The sequence below is a fragment of the Chrysochloris asiatica genome, unplaced genomic scaffold (genome assembly GCF_000296735.1).
Source record: "Chrysochloris asiatica unplaced genomic scaffold, ChrAsi1.0 scaffold00219, whole genome shotgun sequence".
NCBI classification, from domain to species: Eukaryota; Metazoa; Chordata; class Mammalia; order Afrosoricida; family Chrysochloridae; genus Chrysochloris; species Chrysochloris asiatica.
The window spans coordinates 592,444-608,702 of NW_006408737.1; the positions used below are offsets into that span (position 1 = coordinate 592,444).

Consider the following 16,259-nt stretch of genomic DNA (forward strand, 5'->3'; position numbering starts at 1 on the left):
GCGGTAGTGAGGTTGGCCCAGGATCGGATATTGTTTCATTCTGCTGTGCATGGGGTCGCTATGAGTCGGTTCCGACTCGATGGCACCTGACAACAACAACCCTCAATGATAGAGTCCTGGTGTGGTGCTATGGGTTAGTGCACTAGACTGCAAGGTCGGTTTGAGCCACAAGGTCAGCAATTCAAGCTCACCAGCCACTCCACAGAAACCCTCTGCAGGGTTGCTATGAGTCGGAACTGACTCGACAGTACTTAACAACAATAAGGTTATAGGGCTTTAGGGAAGACAGAAAGTTAATAGAAGATCAGAAAGTAATGCGACGTACCATACCAAGCTACCTCATGTGATATGGGAGCATATAGGAAGAGGTTTAGGGAAGGATTCTCAGAAAAAAAATGATGTCTATGTTGAAACTTATAAGACAAGCAAGAGTTAAAATAAGTGTGTGTGTGGTGAGAGAAAAAGCACCATAGGCAAAGGAGAAGAGTATATGCAAAGATCTAGAAGCAAAATTTGGCAGGCATTTTAGAGAAGCAGAAAATAGTCAGTGTGGTTGGACTAAAGACAGAGAAAGATAGATGGAGAAAGATAAAGCAAAAGAAATAGCAAGACCAAGTTGTTGTTGTTAGGTGCCATCGAGTCGGTACTGACTCATAGTAACCCTATGCACAACAGAACAAAACACTGCCTGATCCTGGGCCAACCTCATAATTGTTACCACACTTGAGCCCACTGATGCTGCAACTCTGACAATTCATCTCAGTGGGAGTCTTCCTCTTTTTCTCTGACCCTCCATCTTACCAAACATGATATCCTTCTCCAGCGACTGGGCCCTCCTGACAATATGTGTAACGTATGAGAGATGAAGTTTGGCCATCCTGGCCTCCAAGGAGCACTCTAGCTGTACTTCTTCCAACACAGATCTGTTGGTTCTTTTGGCAATCCATGGCACTTTCAATATTTTCCTCCAACATCATAACTCAAATGCATCAACTTTTCTATGGTCTTCCTTATTCACTGTCCAGCATTTGTATGAATATTGAAATACCATGAGGTTATTGAAAATACCATGGCTTGGGTCAGGTGCACCTTAGTCCTCAGGCTGACATCTTTGCTCTTCAACACTTCAAAAAGTTCTTGTGCAGCAGATTTGCCCAAGGCAATATGTCGTTTGATTTCTTGACTGCTGCTTCCATGGGTGTTGATAGTTGATCCAAGAAGAATGAAATCCTTGACAACTTCAATCTTTTCTCCGTTGATAAGAATGTTATTTATTGGTCCAGTGGTGAGGACTTTTGTTTTCTTTATATTGAGATGCAATCCATACCGAAGGCTCTGGTCTTTGATCTTCATCAGGAAATGTTTTAAGTCCTCTTCACTGTCAGCAAGCAAGGTTGTCTCATCTGCATATCGCAGGTTGTTAATGAGTCTTCCTCCAATAAAATGCCACGTGTTTATTCATAGAACCCAGCTTCTCAGATTATATGCTCAGCATACAGGTTGAATAAGTATAACCCTGTCGTATACCTTTCTTAATTTTAAACCGTTCAGTGTTCCCATGTTTAGGAGTGATGATCTACTTCCAAATATTTAGTCAGTGAAAACCTTATGAATAGCACAGACCAAGTCATTAGGGCCATATAAGTCATGTTAAGGACTCTAGACTTTATCAAGAGCAACAGGGGCCTGTTGAAGGGGTAAAACAAAAGACATAATGCATTTGTTTGGAAAATAGAAAGTGGATTGAAGGGAGAAAAAAATCCTATGAGGTAGTTCTGATCTATGTCAAAAGTAAAAGCATTCATTCCCTCATTTACTCTTTCATTAATTTCAACTAAAAGCATTTTTAGAGCTTTCCCTGACCATGTTTTGTAGAAAAACAGACTTATTAATCAGGTAGAAATGACTTGGCAATGGGTGTTTCGACAAGAAATATGGGAATTGAAGGGAAGAGGAAATCAAGGATAATATTTAATTTCTGCTTTTGATAACTATGTAGATGGTGGAGCCATTTTCTGAGAAGGGAAATATTACAGGTAGAATCGGTTCAGCTCGGTATAGATGATGAGTTCCATTTGGGACATTCATTCACTCAAAAAGCAATTATCATTTGATGAGGATCAGGTGAGTAGTATCTATGAAACAAGGCCTGTAGACCCCTGCATGTACCAGTCAGGAATTGAGGCGAGAGCTTTAAACAGGAAATGCCCACGATTTTACTTTTCTACCATGTATTCATGCTTGTATCAAAAGTGAATATTCTTATTCTAACAACAAGTATTTACTTAGTACCTAATATGTGAACACAGTAAACAAAACAAGACAAAATTTGTCTTCAAAGTGGTTCCATTCCAGCAATCTATGCCAGAAATCTATAGTCCTTCACGCATACTCAGTATGTCTGTCAAGGTCCTTTGCTGCCACAGGTTGCACCCTCACTATTCCCCTAGGCCGTGTCATACTTCTGGGAGGTTACTCATCGGCACTGGATATGCTTCTCCAAGAGGGGAATTTGACTGATCACAGGACAGAAATGATGATACCTCAATTCTGATCCCTAGATCCTTTCCTTCATCTTTGTATTCTTGGGCTGGATATTGTGCTTAGTGTCAGTCAAATGTGGCACTATACCAATCTTCCAAAAGACTTCATTACTTCAACATGTATACTGACTTATATAGCTCACCAATAAAAGGTATTTTATGTCTAAAAACATTTATTAGATAATATCAAAAGCCTTTTTCATATTACCATGTTAGCATGGTGAAGATGAAGTTTCAGAAACTGCATATTTCACTCTCACATATTTACTCATTTATTCAGTAATTTGCCCAACACTAAACATATGCCTTTTCTCTTAGAAAATTGAGATTGCTTATAAAAAGAAAATGGCAATGCTATATGAGATATGATATGTAAAAGACAAATAATATGACAATTACATAAAATGAAAATAAATAGTTCATAGACCAAAGAAGAGTAAACATTTGAGTGAGTTCTCTCAATGGGAAATGATCTAAAAACCTACCTCTCACCATTAGGTCCCATTCTGTTGATTAGTTTTTCCATGGCTTCCTCTGTCTCTTTCAGTTTTTCTTGAAGTTGAGCAAGCTCAAAATTGGCTGAAAAATAAATATCAACCTAAGAACCATCACAGACAATACCCTAAGCCCTTTTCTGAAACACAGCTGGCTGTGACAAACTACAGTAATCCAGGCCAGTTCTGAGACTCTGAGAGGAAAAAGTGCCAGTTTCTGCAGCTAATCCAATCAAGATTTTAAAAAGGTTCTGAGGTTTGGGCACAGAGATCTATAGGACATATTTAGTGAGTGATGAGCAAATCAGTCCCTCTTACACACAGAAATTCAGCATGCCAAACTAAAGAAAATACCTAGGAGTGAAAATATACCCCTAATAAGGCACCCAAGAAAAAGTGCAGAAGATAAACATACCCTTATTGATCCAAATGATGTTCGAAGATAAGGCACTTTAGAAAAGGAGTTAAGACCCTAAAATGAGCAATATTTCACCTGTGCCTAAGGTGTAACAACATATCTGGTAGGTAATAGTTTAAATGTTAAGATTTTTCAATAAAGGAAATTTTGAACTGGGGCTGAGACCTCCCTCTCCAAGTTCTTGTACCCCTGTCATTTCAGGTGAAGAGGGGCTTTGATTAGTGTAACTATGTCTCCCAGAAGCATCTATCTACTGGAGCAACAATAAGACCCTAAATAACAAACAAAATAAATATCTCAGGGCATGCAAGGAACTTCAAGGCATAACAAATTAAAATGCTCTTTATGTAGATAATCTAGTTTTAAAATTTTAGAGTTGAATATCCTTTGATTTAGATATATTTAGAAGGTCACTGTAAAATGTAATATTTTAAAGGCCCTTTAACAGTTCTAGAATACACTATTAGGCATTTTGTCAACACTTATAAGTGTTTAGAGTACTGTGCCACATGAGTGCTCAGGTTGTTTTCGTTTTCTGCTTAATTCATAATTGAAGGATAAGAAGCTGGTAATACTAATACCATTATTAAAATAGCTGCTCCTAGGAATTCATTTGATTTACTTCTTCTGTTTGAATTGCATTATATGACAGGATTCAGAATCTGCTAGTCTTCAGAGTCCACAATGATTGTATCAGTGCATTTACTCTCACTGTTGTTTAGATACTATCTCAATCAAATATATAACAGCCTTTGTAAATGATTCCTTCAATATTTAAGATTTCCAAAAAGGATGCAGAATATGATTGGGATGTATCTATTTCCATACAGAATCCAAGAGTTATCCCATAAGCAGTTATGGCCCAGGGAAGACACTTCCATGGCATAGCCACATTCCATTTTGATTATAGTTTTCTTTTAAAAACTTCTGATGAGGCTTTATTATCTAGAGAATAAAGGAGCTTAGTCTCCAGGGTTTTCAATGATCTGACTATAACCTACCTACTCATCAGGACATCTTCTCCCAGATGCTCTACATGACCACACCTCAAATTCCCCATAAACTCAAGGCCTCTTGCTTGTCTGCCTGTGTCTTACACAGCCATTCTACCTACCTGATGGGCCCTCCTCCACAACCACGCCTATTAGACATGATTTCTCATCATGCTTTGCCAAGTCCCTTCTAGGTAGTTAAACTTTTCATAAGTTATTTTTCCTGACATTCATTCTAGACTATATATTCTTAGAGGAAAGAGCCATGCCTTATGCATTTGCATTTCTCCAGAAAGCAAAAATTATTCTAGGTGGTCAATAAACACGTGATAACTATGTCCTAAGAGTCAGAAGTATTAAACTCTGTCCCTAAATCTAATAACTGGTTTTGGTAATGACTTGATTTATCTGCCTCAGTTTTCCTCTCTGTGAAATAAAGATATTTGCTACCAGTATTTGGAAGTACAAAAATGAGAAGTAACCCATTTCAAAGGTGAAATATTAATTTGTTAATATATAAAATAGTAGACTATATATAAAAAGCTCTGATAGCATAGTGGTTACGAATCGGGCTGTAAACCTCAAGGTCAGCAGTTCGAAACTACCAGCTGCTCCACAGGAGAAAGATGAGGCTTTCTGCTCCCGTAAAGATTTACAGCCTCAGAAACCCTGTTCAGGGTTGCTGCAAGTCGGAACTAACTCGACGGCACTTAACAACAACAGCATATATAAAAAGTATAACGTTTTATTACTACTGTTCCCTTAAGAGCCCAAATTAATATGGAAACTTTTGAGAATTCCCAGTTAAAGTAAAAATGGCATCAGATTAATTTGGCGCAGTTTTTGAGAAATGCTTTTTATCTCATATCCAAAGACTGTCCCTTTTACTGTCTGTAGTAGTGTGTCACTGAGTTGGTTCCAACTCATAGCGATCCGTGTATAGTCTTTACGGGAGTACATCTTGATGGGAGCAGAAAACCTCTTCTTTCTCCCATGAAGTGGCTGGTAGACTCTAACTGCTGAGCTTTCGGTTAGCAGCCCAAGACATCACTGCCATGCTACCAAGGCTGTCTACTGCTGTTATTCCTTGTGACCATACTGAGAAGGGGCACTTACTAATTTTCCGGTGGGCATTTCCAGATGTGGCAGTAGAGCATTTATGATCGTCAGTGGTTGTTTTCCCCTTGGAGAGCTGAGAATTGAAGGAGGTACAGCACATCAACAGCAGCTCAGAACCTCAAAGTCATGGAACCCCTCATATTAAATGAAAAAAAAAAAATAATGAAAAGGTTGGGAGACAAAAACTTAGTCAGGAATCAAATCAAATAGCAACACTAGCAAAGCATCTTAAAAAAAAAAAAAAAAAAAGTCACCAAAAGATGAGATGTTCTCCAAATAAAAAATTATGCAAGCACAGGGAGAAAAAAATCTTATACTAAGTCACCCTTCTTGCCCATGTTCAACTAGAAGGAGATGTGCAGCCCCTGGGAATAGTCTTGTAGAGTTAACACAGCTACCTATAGAATTCCTATGCCACAAGGAACACACCTCTTATTCTAGTTAGGAGAGCAAAGGGAAGCTCCTGCCTCCATCCCACAATGCATGCATGAAGCTGGTGGCCAACAAAAGCTTGTATGGAGGTGGAACTTAACTGGGGAGCTGCTTTTAAATGACCTTAATCACGTCTCTCCAAAGCTAGGAAATATCAGGCTTCATTGCAGGACATGGCTGTTCTGCCTCAAGAGAATTACTGGAGATGAAGTTTGAAACAGCACCTCACACTCCTGGACTTAAGGAGATAACATGGTGCTAATACAGTCACTATTTGGCTTCACAGCATCTACCTGGAAATCACTCTGTCAAATCTAGTAATGAAGCTGTTCATAGAACAGCTTTTTCAGCTGGCAGTGATGCTCAATCAAAAATGTCTTCCTTGTCTTTAAATTAGAATGCTCACTGGATTAGGAACCAGAAGACCCAGGTTCAAGTCCTGGTTCTACTTTTTTGTTGTCATTTCTAGGAAAAGCATTTAAACTGCAAAGGAGATTTTCTCACCTGTAAAACCAGGATAATATCTACCTAAGTAGATATTGCAGAGAGGAGGCAAGACTTAAAGAGAATACAGAGCAGACTTGGAAGAGGATTATGAACTACAAAGGGTTTTAATGCAGACAGAAAATTTTTATATCATATTTTCACTGATATAATATGACCAAGATGACTCCACTTACCTTAAATAGAATGTACAGTATATATAAGAAAATCCCAAAACCATAGATTGGAATAATCTGCCCCATCAGGCCTCTTCCACTACCGGCTGCTCCAGTACCTCCACTGCTTCCTTTGGCCTTTGCAAATGCCTCTGCAAGGTGAGACCTCTGGAATCGAGCCCCAGGGGTCTGGCCATTGGAGGGTTCCTGGTGATGATGCATCATGGGTGGAAATCGGCCCGGTTTTCCTGAGAAAATAAATGTATCTGTCATTATTTCTTCTATATTTAAATATCATTATTATGGAACTACTTTATGCATCAAAGTACAAATAACAGAAGCCAATGAAAAACAAGTTTAAGAAAACCCTCTAACTGTTCACCAAACCCATTTTTCTTCCTTTGGGGTCCACAACTGTCATTGTTGTTAAGTGCTGTGGAGTCCACTCCAAGTCATAGCGATCCTGTATAGGGTTTCCAAGAAGCGGCTGGTTGTTCGAACTGCCAACCATGTGGTTCACAATCCAGTGCTGATCCTACAGCGCCACACTAGAAGTCCAAATATGAGGTGGCAGTTTCTAACTATTCACCAAACCCATTTTTCTTCTTTTTGGGTACACAACTAGACTATAAATATTTCACAGACTCCAATACAGTTAAATGTGGCCATGTGTTTGAGTTCCTGCAAAAGAAATTGAATGATGTGTGCTAGTTCAAGACCTGGCCTATAAAAACCTACCATGTTAATACTTCATGTTCATGTTCCATCTACAGACTGGATGCTGACACCCAAGGAGACACCGGAAGTCATGTGTAGACAATGGCAGAGCCCCTACCAGCCTGGGTTCCTGAATATCTATGTGGCACAGAGCCCTTCACTCTTGTTGCCTACCAACTTAGAGCCGTCTGTAACTGTTTATGTGAGTGATAAATAAACTTCTATTATTTTAGGGCCATTATACACTTTGGAGTCTATCTTTTCCAGCAGTTGTTGTTAAGTACTGTCAAGTCTGTTCCGACTCATAGGGTTTCTGAGGAGCAGTTAATGGGTTTGAATCACTGACCTTGTGGTCAGCATTTCAGTATTTATCCTACAGTGCCACAGTCACCTCCAACTTGATACAGATAAGGAAATGCAATCTGGTCGCAAGAGAGAATAAGACTTGAAACTGGAAGGTCATCAGGAACCAGGAGAGCTCCGTTCTCATTCTCTTAGTCTCTCTCAGGCTCTCTATGGAGACAGGCTTTTTTCCTGTCTTGATGGGCACATTTTCTTCATCCTGCTTTCTCTGTAAACAATTTCCACAAGCCTTTGTGGAAGGTGGTCATCACAGAGCTCCTCCATTTGCATGCCCTTCAAGAGAGCAACAGAAACTGGTTAATAACAGTTCTAATTCCAAATTCCTGGCAGGAAGATTCTATGTACTCAGGTATGCATCCCTTCCCCATTACGCACGGCTGGGCAGACAGCATTCGAGTTGTACAAACAGTGTTGCAGGAACCCAACCTTGGCAATGGAAGAGCAGGGCTTAGTGGAGAGGAGTGAGTGGTACATCAACTTTCTTGCGTTTTTTTTCCTCTACCAGGAGCAGCCAAGCATTAACCCCAACTGCCAAGCCTCCTGAGAGTTAGGGCTGAGAGACTTAGGAAAGAAAGTCTTCAAAGGGCCAGGTAGATAGATTTGTATCAAAATCACTGCAAGGTAATACTATAGAGCAGAAGACATTAAAGGACAGAAAGACTTCATAAATAAGACTCTAAAAATACAAGCTATAAAGTGAAATATGATTGGATTTGAGTTCATCAAAATTATGGATTTCTGTTCTATAAGCAAAGCCACGAACAGAATTAGGATAAATGACAAATGTGGAAAATATTTGCAGTATCTAAAACTGACAAAGGATTCAACAGCTAGACTATACAAGAAATTCCTATAATTTAATACAAACATAAAATCCAATAGAAAAATAATCAAAAGATATGAAAAGGGAACTCACAGAAAGGGAAGCCTAAGTAGCTAATAAGGATATCAAGATGTGATTAAATTTACAGGAATAAAATAGAAATTAAAACAATGGGATACTACTTTTATACCTAACAGAAAGGCAAAAATTAAAATGGTGTTATCAAGGCTGTTAGAAGGCAAAAAGAACTCTCATTACTATAATTAAGATATAGCCATTCTAACATGTGAACCTCAGTCTCCATGTCTGTGAGACCAGAAGAATTAGATGGTGCCCAGCTACCACTGCCACCTGTTCTAGGGGGAACCTAGGTATATCAGGGGAACAACAATACTAGTAAGATGAATGATGGGACAGTCAATCATTCAAAATCAAAGGGAGCACCCATACCTATGGACAGTGGGGAGAAGGGATGTGAAGGTGGGTGGAAGGGGAATGGGAGTCACAGGAAGGAAGGGAATGACTATTGTTCCACGGAAAGGATTGCAACCACTGAGATGAAACAAAGTGTATTATTTGTTTAATATAAAACTGATGATCTTGTCTATAAACCTTCACTCAATTCACAATAATAATAATAAAAGAATAAACAAAAAAAGATAGAGCCATCCTGCTAAGCAATGTAACTGTATTTAACAACATAAAATATGTGCTATATACGCCCTATGATCCAGTGATCTTGCTCTGGAAAAATTCCAAAGAAACTCTCAAATAAGGCTGTATATATGTTATTTACAGTCTTTAGAGATCTGTATGAGAATATTAGCTGTAGTGATGTTATAGCAGGGAACTTGAAGTAACTTTGATTTTCATAACTGAAAGACTTAAAAATCTTAAGAGTGATACAAATATGTAATTCGATGTGGTTTTTAGGACTCACACTTTAGATATACCATAGCAACACATCTTAAACATTGCAATGAATAAAGAAAATAGGCAAATATCATTACATACATTGAAAACATACGTAACGATACTACATATTTTTCAAGCAAATATGTAGGTGGTTGTTGATGTTGTATGCTCTTGAGTTGATTCCAATTCATAGCTACCCTATAGAAGAGACTAGAATTACCCATAGTGCAGTTCTGGTGTTGGGTTGTAGGATAAACACTGGGCCACAAAGTTGGTTTCAGCTTCAAGGTTGGAGATTCAAACTCACCAGCTGCTCCTTGGAAAACTTCTACAGGGTCGCTATGAGTTGGAACCGACTCCAGGGCACTTAACAACAACAACATAGGCTGAAATATTTTTGGGAGCACATCACCAGGTCTTTTCTCCTGTGGAACAACTGGTGGGTTTAAACTACCAACATTTCAATTAGCAACAGAGTACATAAACTTTACACCAACTAGACTCCTCAAATGTATAGTTATAAGGACCTAAGCACATTAGAATGGATACACATAAACAGGGAATGGAAGAGGCAATTGGAATTTAAAAAAAAGTAAGTCTGCAACAGAAGCATAGATTCAGAAGAAGGAGAAAAACAGGTCACCATACTGGTCAGCACTGATTATTATTCTGGTCAGGGTTTCAAACTGGTTCATTTAGGTTTTATTCTTATGTCTACATAAGAGTCACCAGGAGATTAATTTATAAAGTTCACCTGGAGATCTTGTGAAAATGTAGATTCTAGTTCAGTGTGTCTGAGAGAGAAATGTCAATTCTCAGCAGTGATTGAAATGAATCAGTTGCTAGTGACTGTTGTTCGGTACCATCAAGTTGGGTCCAGTTCATAGTGACTCTATGGACAACAGAATGAAACACTGCCTGGTCCGACGCCAACCTCACAATCGTTGCTACACTTGAGCCCACTGCTGCTGCCACTGTGTCAATCCATCTTGTAGGGCTCTTCCTCTTTTTCACTGACCCTCCACTTGACCAAGACTGATGTCCTTGTCTAAGGACTGATCTTTCCTGATAATATGCCAAAGTATGAGAGATGAAACATCGTCATCCTGGCTTCTAAGCAGCATTCTGGCTATACTTCACCCAACACAGATTTGTTTATTCTTCTGGCAGTCCATGGCACTTTTAATATTCTTCTCCAACCATACTCAAATGTATCAATTCTTCCATGGTCTTCCTTATTCATTGTCTAACTTTCACATGCATATGAGGCTATTGAAAATACCATGGCTTGGGTCTGGCACACCTTAGTCCTCAAACTGACCCTTTGCTCTTGAACACTTTAAAGAGGTCTTGTATAGCAGATTTAACTAATGTAGTGTGTCCTTTGAGTTCTTGACTGCTGCTTCTATGAATGTTGAGTTTATCATTCCCTTTTTGTTTTTCTAATTCCACCTTTGCTCCAAGGTTCCCGCGGTGTTATTCCGTACTGTGTCTGTTCCCCCGCTTGGTCTTTCTGTTTGGTCTCGCCCAGGTTTTTGGCTTCGGGTGCAGATTCAAAAGTACGTGATTTCTTACTTCTGCTACAAGTTCCACTAGCTATAAGCCTTCAAACTTGTAAAATATTCCTACCTATGTGGTTGAGGGTTTTGGAGCTCTGCCCAGAACCCGCTTTGCCTGGTATTCTGTGGTTTTGCTGATGGCGAATGTCACTGCACCTACCCTCGCTGCCATCAAGCCATGCCTCCCAGGGTAGGGTCTTAACCACCAGCTGCTCTGCAAGAGAAAGATGAGGGTTTCTGCCCCTGCATAGATTTACAGCATTCAAAAGCTTGTGCAGGGCTGCTTTGAGGCAGAATTGACTTGAAAGCATTTAACAACAACAATTACTGAATTCAATTGGTTCAGTCTAGGAAAGTAACAAGAGATAAAGAGGGTGAAGTGGAGGTGAGGAGAAGCCTAAATCCTAACCTGTGGTATATGAATCTGAGAGATTAATATAAAAGTTGATCAAAGGACCTAACAATGAGAGGGACTAGGATATATGAAATCAGCAAGAAGGCTATTTAAGTCATCTAGCTCTGAAATGCAAGGGCCTGAGGACATGGTGGTTATAGATATATCAAAGGAAAGGATGGGTCCAAGAACTCAAGGGCTATTAACATAAAACTACCAGCTACATTTACCTTGAACTGCAAGGTTGGCAGTTCAAACTCACCAGCTACTCCTTGGAAACCTTATACAGGGTTGCTGTAAGTTGGAATCAACTTGACAGCACTTAACAATGACAATAACATTTCATATTGAATAAAATATAGAGCTAATCAACTTGACAGCACTTAACAATGACAATAACATTTCATATTGAATAAAATATAGAGCTAATAGGAGAGGAGTAAGAAAGCTCCAAGTTCAGAAGTTTTTAATATTTTCAAGCATTAATTCCAGATGTTGATGCAGCATGAGGAGGGAATTTACTTGGGCGGCAGTTATTAGATCTAAGAAGAAATTCTAAGCTACCTAGATGACAGAGCTAATTAAAATTAAGTGAGGAGGCAGAGCGAGGTGGTGATGTAAACAATAGCACACTCCCATCCTCCTATAATAATAATTTTAAAAAATTAATATACAAATTGATAGACTCAATGTTCTCAAAACTTTGCAAACCAGTAAGATGATTAGAACATATAAGCAAACACTAAATCAAGAAAAAGACAACATATAAATTGCCAGGAAGCACTGGCTCTCTAATGTGGGCACTCACTCGCTCCCTTGCTTGGCACAGCTTTCTTGGGGTAGCTGCAGCAGCCAGCACATCCAGAGCGTACCCAGTAGGGCAACTGGTGGTGAGCTGGCGACGGCTGCTGCACCCAGGTGGGGAGTCTGATATTGAAGCAGATGACTCTAGCCTTCAACAGCTAAGGATAATGATAATCATAACAGCAATCAAAGAAAATAAACCCAAGGGAACTATGATATGCAGAGTTACCACAGTAAATTAAGTGTCCCAGTTTCAACAACAACACCAAAGCATCACAAGGCATAAGAATGGATGACCTATCAAAAGATCCATATAAAGTGACAAACACTCCCTGAGGAAGGCCAGATAATAGATATACTAGACAAAGATATACTACACAAAGACTTCAAAACAACAATCTGAAATATGTTCAAAGAGCTAAAGGAAAATATGGACAAGAAAACCTAAAGGACATCAAGTAAATAATACAGGACCAAAATAATTTCAATATAGAAATGGAAAACTTGAGACGTAACTAGGTAGAAATAAGAAAGCTGGAACGTTTAACAACAGAAATGAAAATTTCACTGTAGGGGTTCAATAGTAGATTTGAACTGACAGAAGAAAGAATCAGTGAACTTGAGCCTACAGAGCAACTTTAAAAATGGGCAAAGTAGCTGAACAGGTATTTCTCCAAAGTAGATATACAAAAAGCCAAGAAGCACATGAAGTGATGCATATCATTAGCTATTGTTGTTGTTAACAGCCATCAAGTCGGTTTTGACCCATAGCGACCCTGTATAGGGTTTCTGAGGAGCAGCTAAGCTTGAACCACAGACCTTGCAGTTCAAACGGCTTTGCAATCTGGCAACATTATCCCACAGAGCCACACCAGGACTCCCTTAAGGAACTATAAATTAGATACCACTTAACAACCACTAGGATAGCTACAATAAAAAAGCCAAATTATAATGATTCATGAGAGTAAGAAAGGAAGTATAATACAGTATTTCAAAAAAGCAATGTTGAATGAATATATGTAGCAAGAAGTAAAGAAGCCTTTAGAATTTATTAAAATTTGATCAAGTTGATTAAATTAAATTGTGAAAGAGGTTGATTCGAATTTATTTAAAAGAAGTTACAGATAAAGAGATGTTGATTAAATTAATTTAAGATAGGATATTGACAAAGACAGGTAAATACATAAGGCAGACTGGAGACTGGAAACAAGGTAGGAAAAGGATTTACATAGTAATGGAAACAAGTAGGCCAAGTAGTAAAAATAGGTTTTGCATTTTAGGAGACATCTGAGCATTTGATATTCAGCCTGGTAGTTAACATATTTATTAATGAACACCTACTAGTCTGATCAGGCATTGTGCCATACACTGAGATTAAAATAACAAATAAAAGAGAATTCTTGTCTTTATAGCAAAGGAATGTAGTGAATGCAACGCAGAACTGTAACTTAACCATCAAATCCAATGGGCATTTTTTTTCAGTTCTCACTCTTAGATTTCTCTGTAACACAAGAAAATGATCATATGGTGTTGTTATTTAATGCTGTCAAGTCGATTCCAACCCATAGCGACCCTGTAAAGGTAGTCACTCAATAAATATTGGATTAATCTGGCTTTCCTGCTTTAATCTCTGTGACACATCATTGTCCTATGATTACCCCCCACACACACACACACATGCACACACACTGTCTGGTTGTTAAATCCAGCCCTTTTCAGTCTCTTTCAATGATTCTTCTTCAGTGTTCTTTCAAGATTTTTGTCCCAACCTCTGTTCTTTCCTTTCTCCCATTGGCAAACTCACTCATTCTCAATGCACCCACTGTAATTTCTAGTTTAACCTTTCCCCTAAACTCTGTCCCTTACCTCTAACTCTCATTAGCATACGAGCGTCCCTTTGTATGTCTATCATTTTCACCCTCTAAAACCTCCCTCCCTCCTGTGACCAAGGGTACACTTGAGAAGGCAAGATGAGGCCAGAGGATGAATATAGAAGAAATCTTTATTTTTATAAAGTTTATTGGCCTAGACAGGAAGCAACACCTCTTAGATTTTGGTCATAGCATGTGTCTTGTAACTAAGTAGCCCAGAAAAATGTTTAAAAAGTCAACATAATGACTATAAAACATTTGAATATTTCTAGTTGCAATGGTATTTAAAAATAATAATTTAAAAATTCTAAGTTATGAAGTGTTCCAGGTATACATAAAAGTATTTGTTGTTGTTGTTAAATACCATCAAGTCTGTTTCAACTCACATGTACAACAGAAGGAAACTCCACCCAGTCCTGCACCATCCTCACAATGGATGTTAACTTTGATCCCATTATTGCTGTCACTGTATTTAGGCCATCTCATCTGCGGTCTTCTTGTTCACTGACCCTCCACTTTACCAAGCATGATGTCCCCTTCCTTCTGATAAAATGTCTGAAGTATGAGAGATGAAGTCTCACAATTCTCGCTTCTAAGGTGTATTCTGGCTGCACTTCTTCAAGACAGATTTGTTTGAACTTCTGGCAGTTCGTGATGCTTTCAAGATTCTTCTCCAGCACCATAATACAAATGCATTGATTCATCTATGGTCTTCCTTATTCAATGTCCAACTTTCACATGCATATGAGGCTCTTGAAAATATCAAGAGTTTGGGTTAGGCACACAAATAAAAGCATTTGTTGTTGTTGTTCTTAAGTGCCATTGAGTCAGTTCCAACTCACAGCAACTCTATATAGGGTTTATGAGAAGCTGCTGGTGAGTTTGAACTGCCAACCTTGTGGTTATCCTACAGCATCATACCAGGACTCCAAATAAAAATACAGATGATAATATATAAGTGCTTGTATATCTACCACCCAGACACAATGGAAGTCCCTTCCCTCACCTTTTCCTAGCAGCCATACCTCTGAATTTTGTGTTTACCATTACAATTCATGTTTTTTGATATTTATACGTTAAGTATGCATGTCCTGGTGTGGTGCTGTGGGATAGAGCACTGGACCTCAAGGTCAGTTTGAACCACAAGGTCAGCAGTGCAAATTCACCAGCTGCTTCCTGAAAATCCTATAGTGGGAACCAGCTCAACAGCAACAATGCATGCAAAAAACAATACACAGTACTGTCTTGAATGTATTAAAATTATTTGCACTTAACTAGTGGTTACAAGTCAGGCTGATAACCTCAGGGTCAGCAGTTCAAAACTACCAGCCATTCCGTGGGAGAAAGATGAGGCTTTCTGCTCCCATACAGATTTACAGCTTCAGGAACCCTATACAGGGTTGCTATGAGTTGGAACCGACTCCATGGCACATAACCACCACCAAACACTAACCTAAAGGTTGTTGGACTGAACCAATCCAGTGACACCACAGAAGAAAGGCCTGGTAATCTGTTTCCATAGATTAATTTCATTACTATTCAGTGATTCCAACGCATACACAGTTAAGAAAACCCTATGGAACACTTCTCTGAAGTAACATAGGAGTCAGAATCAAACTCAACAACAACCAGTTTGATTTTTTAGTGTCATACTACCTGTGTTTCTGCAACTTCCCTTTTCTGCTTTTTCTGGGTGAGAATCAATATTTAGGCTCAAAAATGCATCCATGTTAATAATACACGCAGCTCTGATTCATTCATTAAAACTGCTATATAGCATCTCATTGTATCACAATTTATTTGCCCATCCTCTAACTGTTGTTGTTGTTGTTAAGTGTTATTGAGTCAGTTCTGACTCACAATGACCCTGTACAGGGCTTCCAAGGAACCACTGACCTTCCGGTTCAACCAACCTTACTTATCCTACAGGGCCACCTTCATTTAGCTTATTTCCAATTTTTCACAATTAAAAACAAGTCTGCTTTGAAGCTACAGCACAAATAGAATTTTTTTTTAAGTTTGTGTTTTAAAAAAACAAACAGCTAAGAGATCTTAACATTAAGGATATTTATTTGTTGTTGCTAATTGTTCTCCAGTCAATTCTGACTCATATAGCGACCCTGTATAGGGTTTCCAAAGAGCTGCTGGTGAGTTTG

The 16,259-nt window shown here is 38.8% G+C and overlaps 1 protein-coding gene across 3 annotated transcripts in view; it reads right to left on the bottom strand.

Moving 5' to 3' along the window:
- RIC3 (RIC3 acetylcholine receptor chaperone) overlaps positions 1-16,259 on the bottom strand; it is a 47,612-nt gene that overhangs the window by 24,126 nt on the left and 7,227 nt on the right. For 2 of the 3 annotated variants that reach the window (XM_006872979.1, XM_006872978.1), the window contains exons 2-4: positions 6,679-6,905; positions 5,564-5,639; positions 3,029-3,122 (exon numbers count right to left, since the gene is read on the bottom strand). In XM_006872979.1, coding sequence (XP_006873041.1) covers positions 3,029-3,122; positions 5,564-5,639; positions 6,679-6,905 — 397 coding nt within the window. The remainder of the gene's footprint in view (positions 1-3,028; positions 3,123-5,563; positions 5,640-6,678; positions 6,906-16,259) is intronic. The other variant, XM_006872980.1, reaches the window with a different exon arrangement.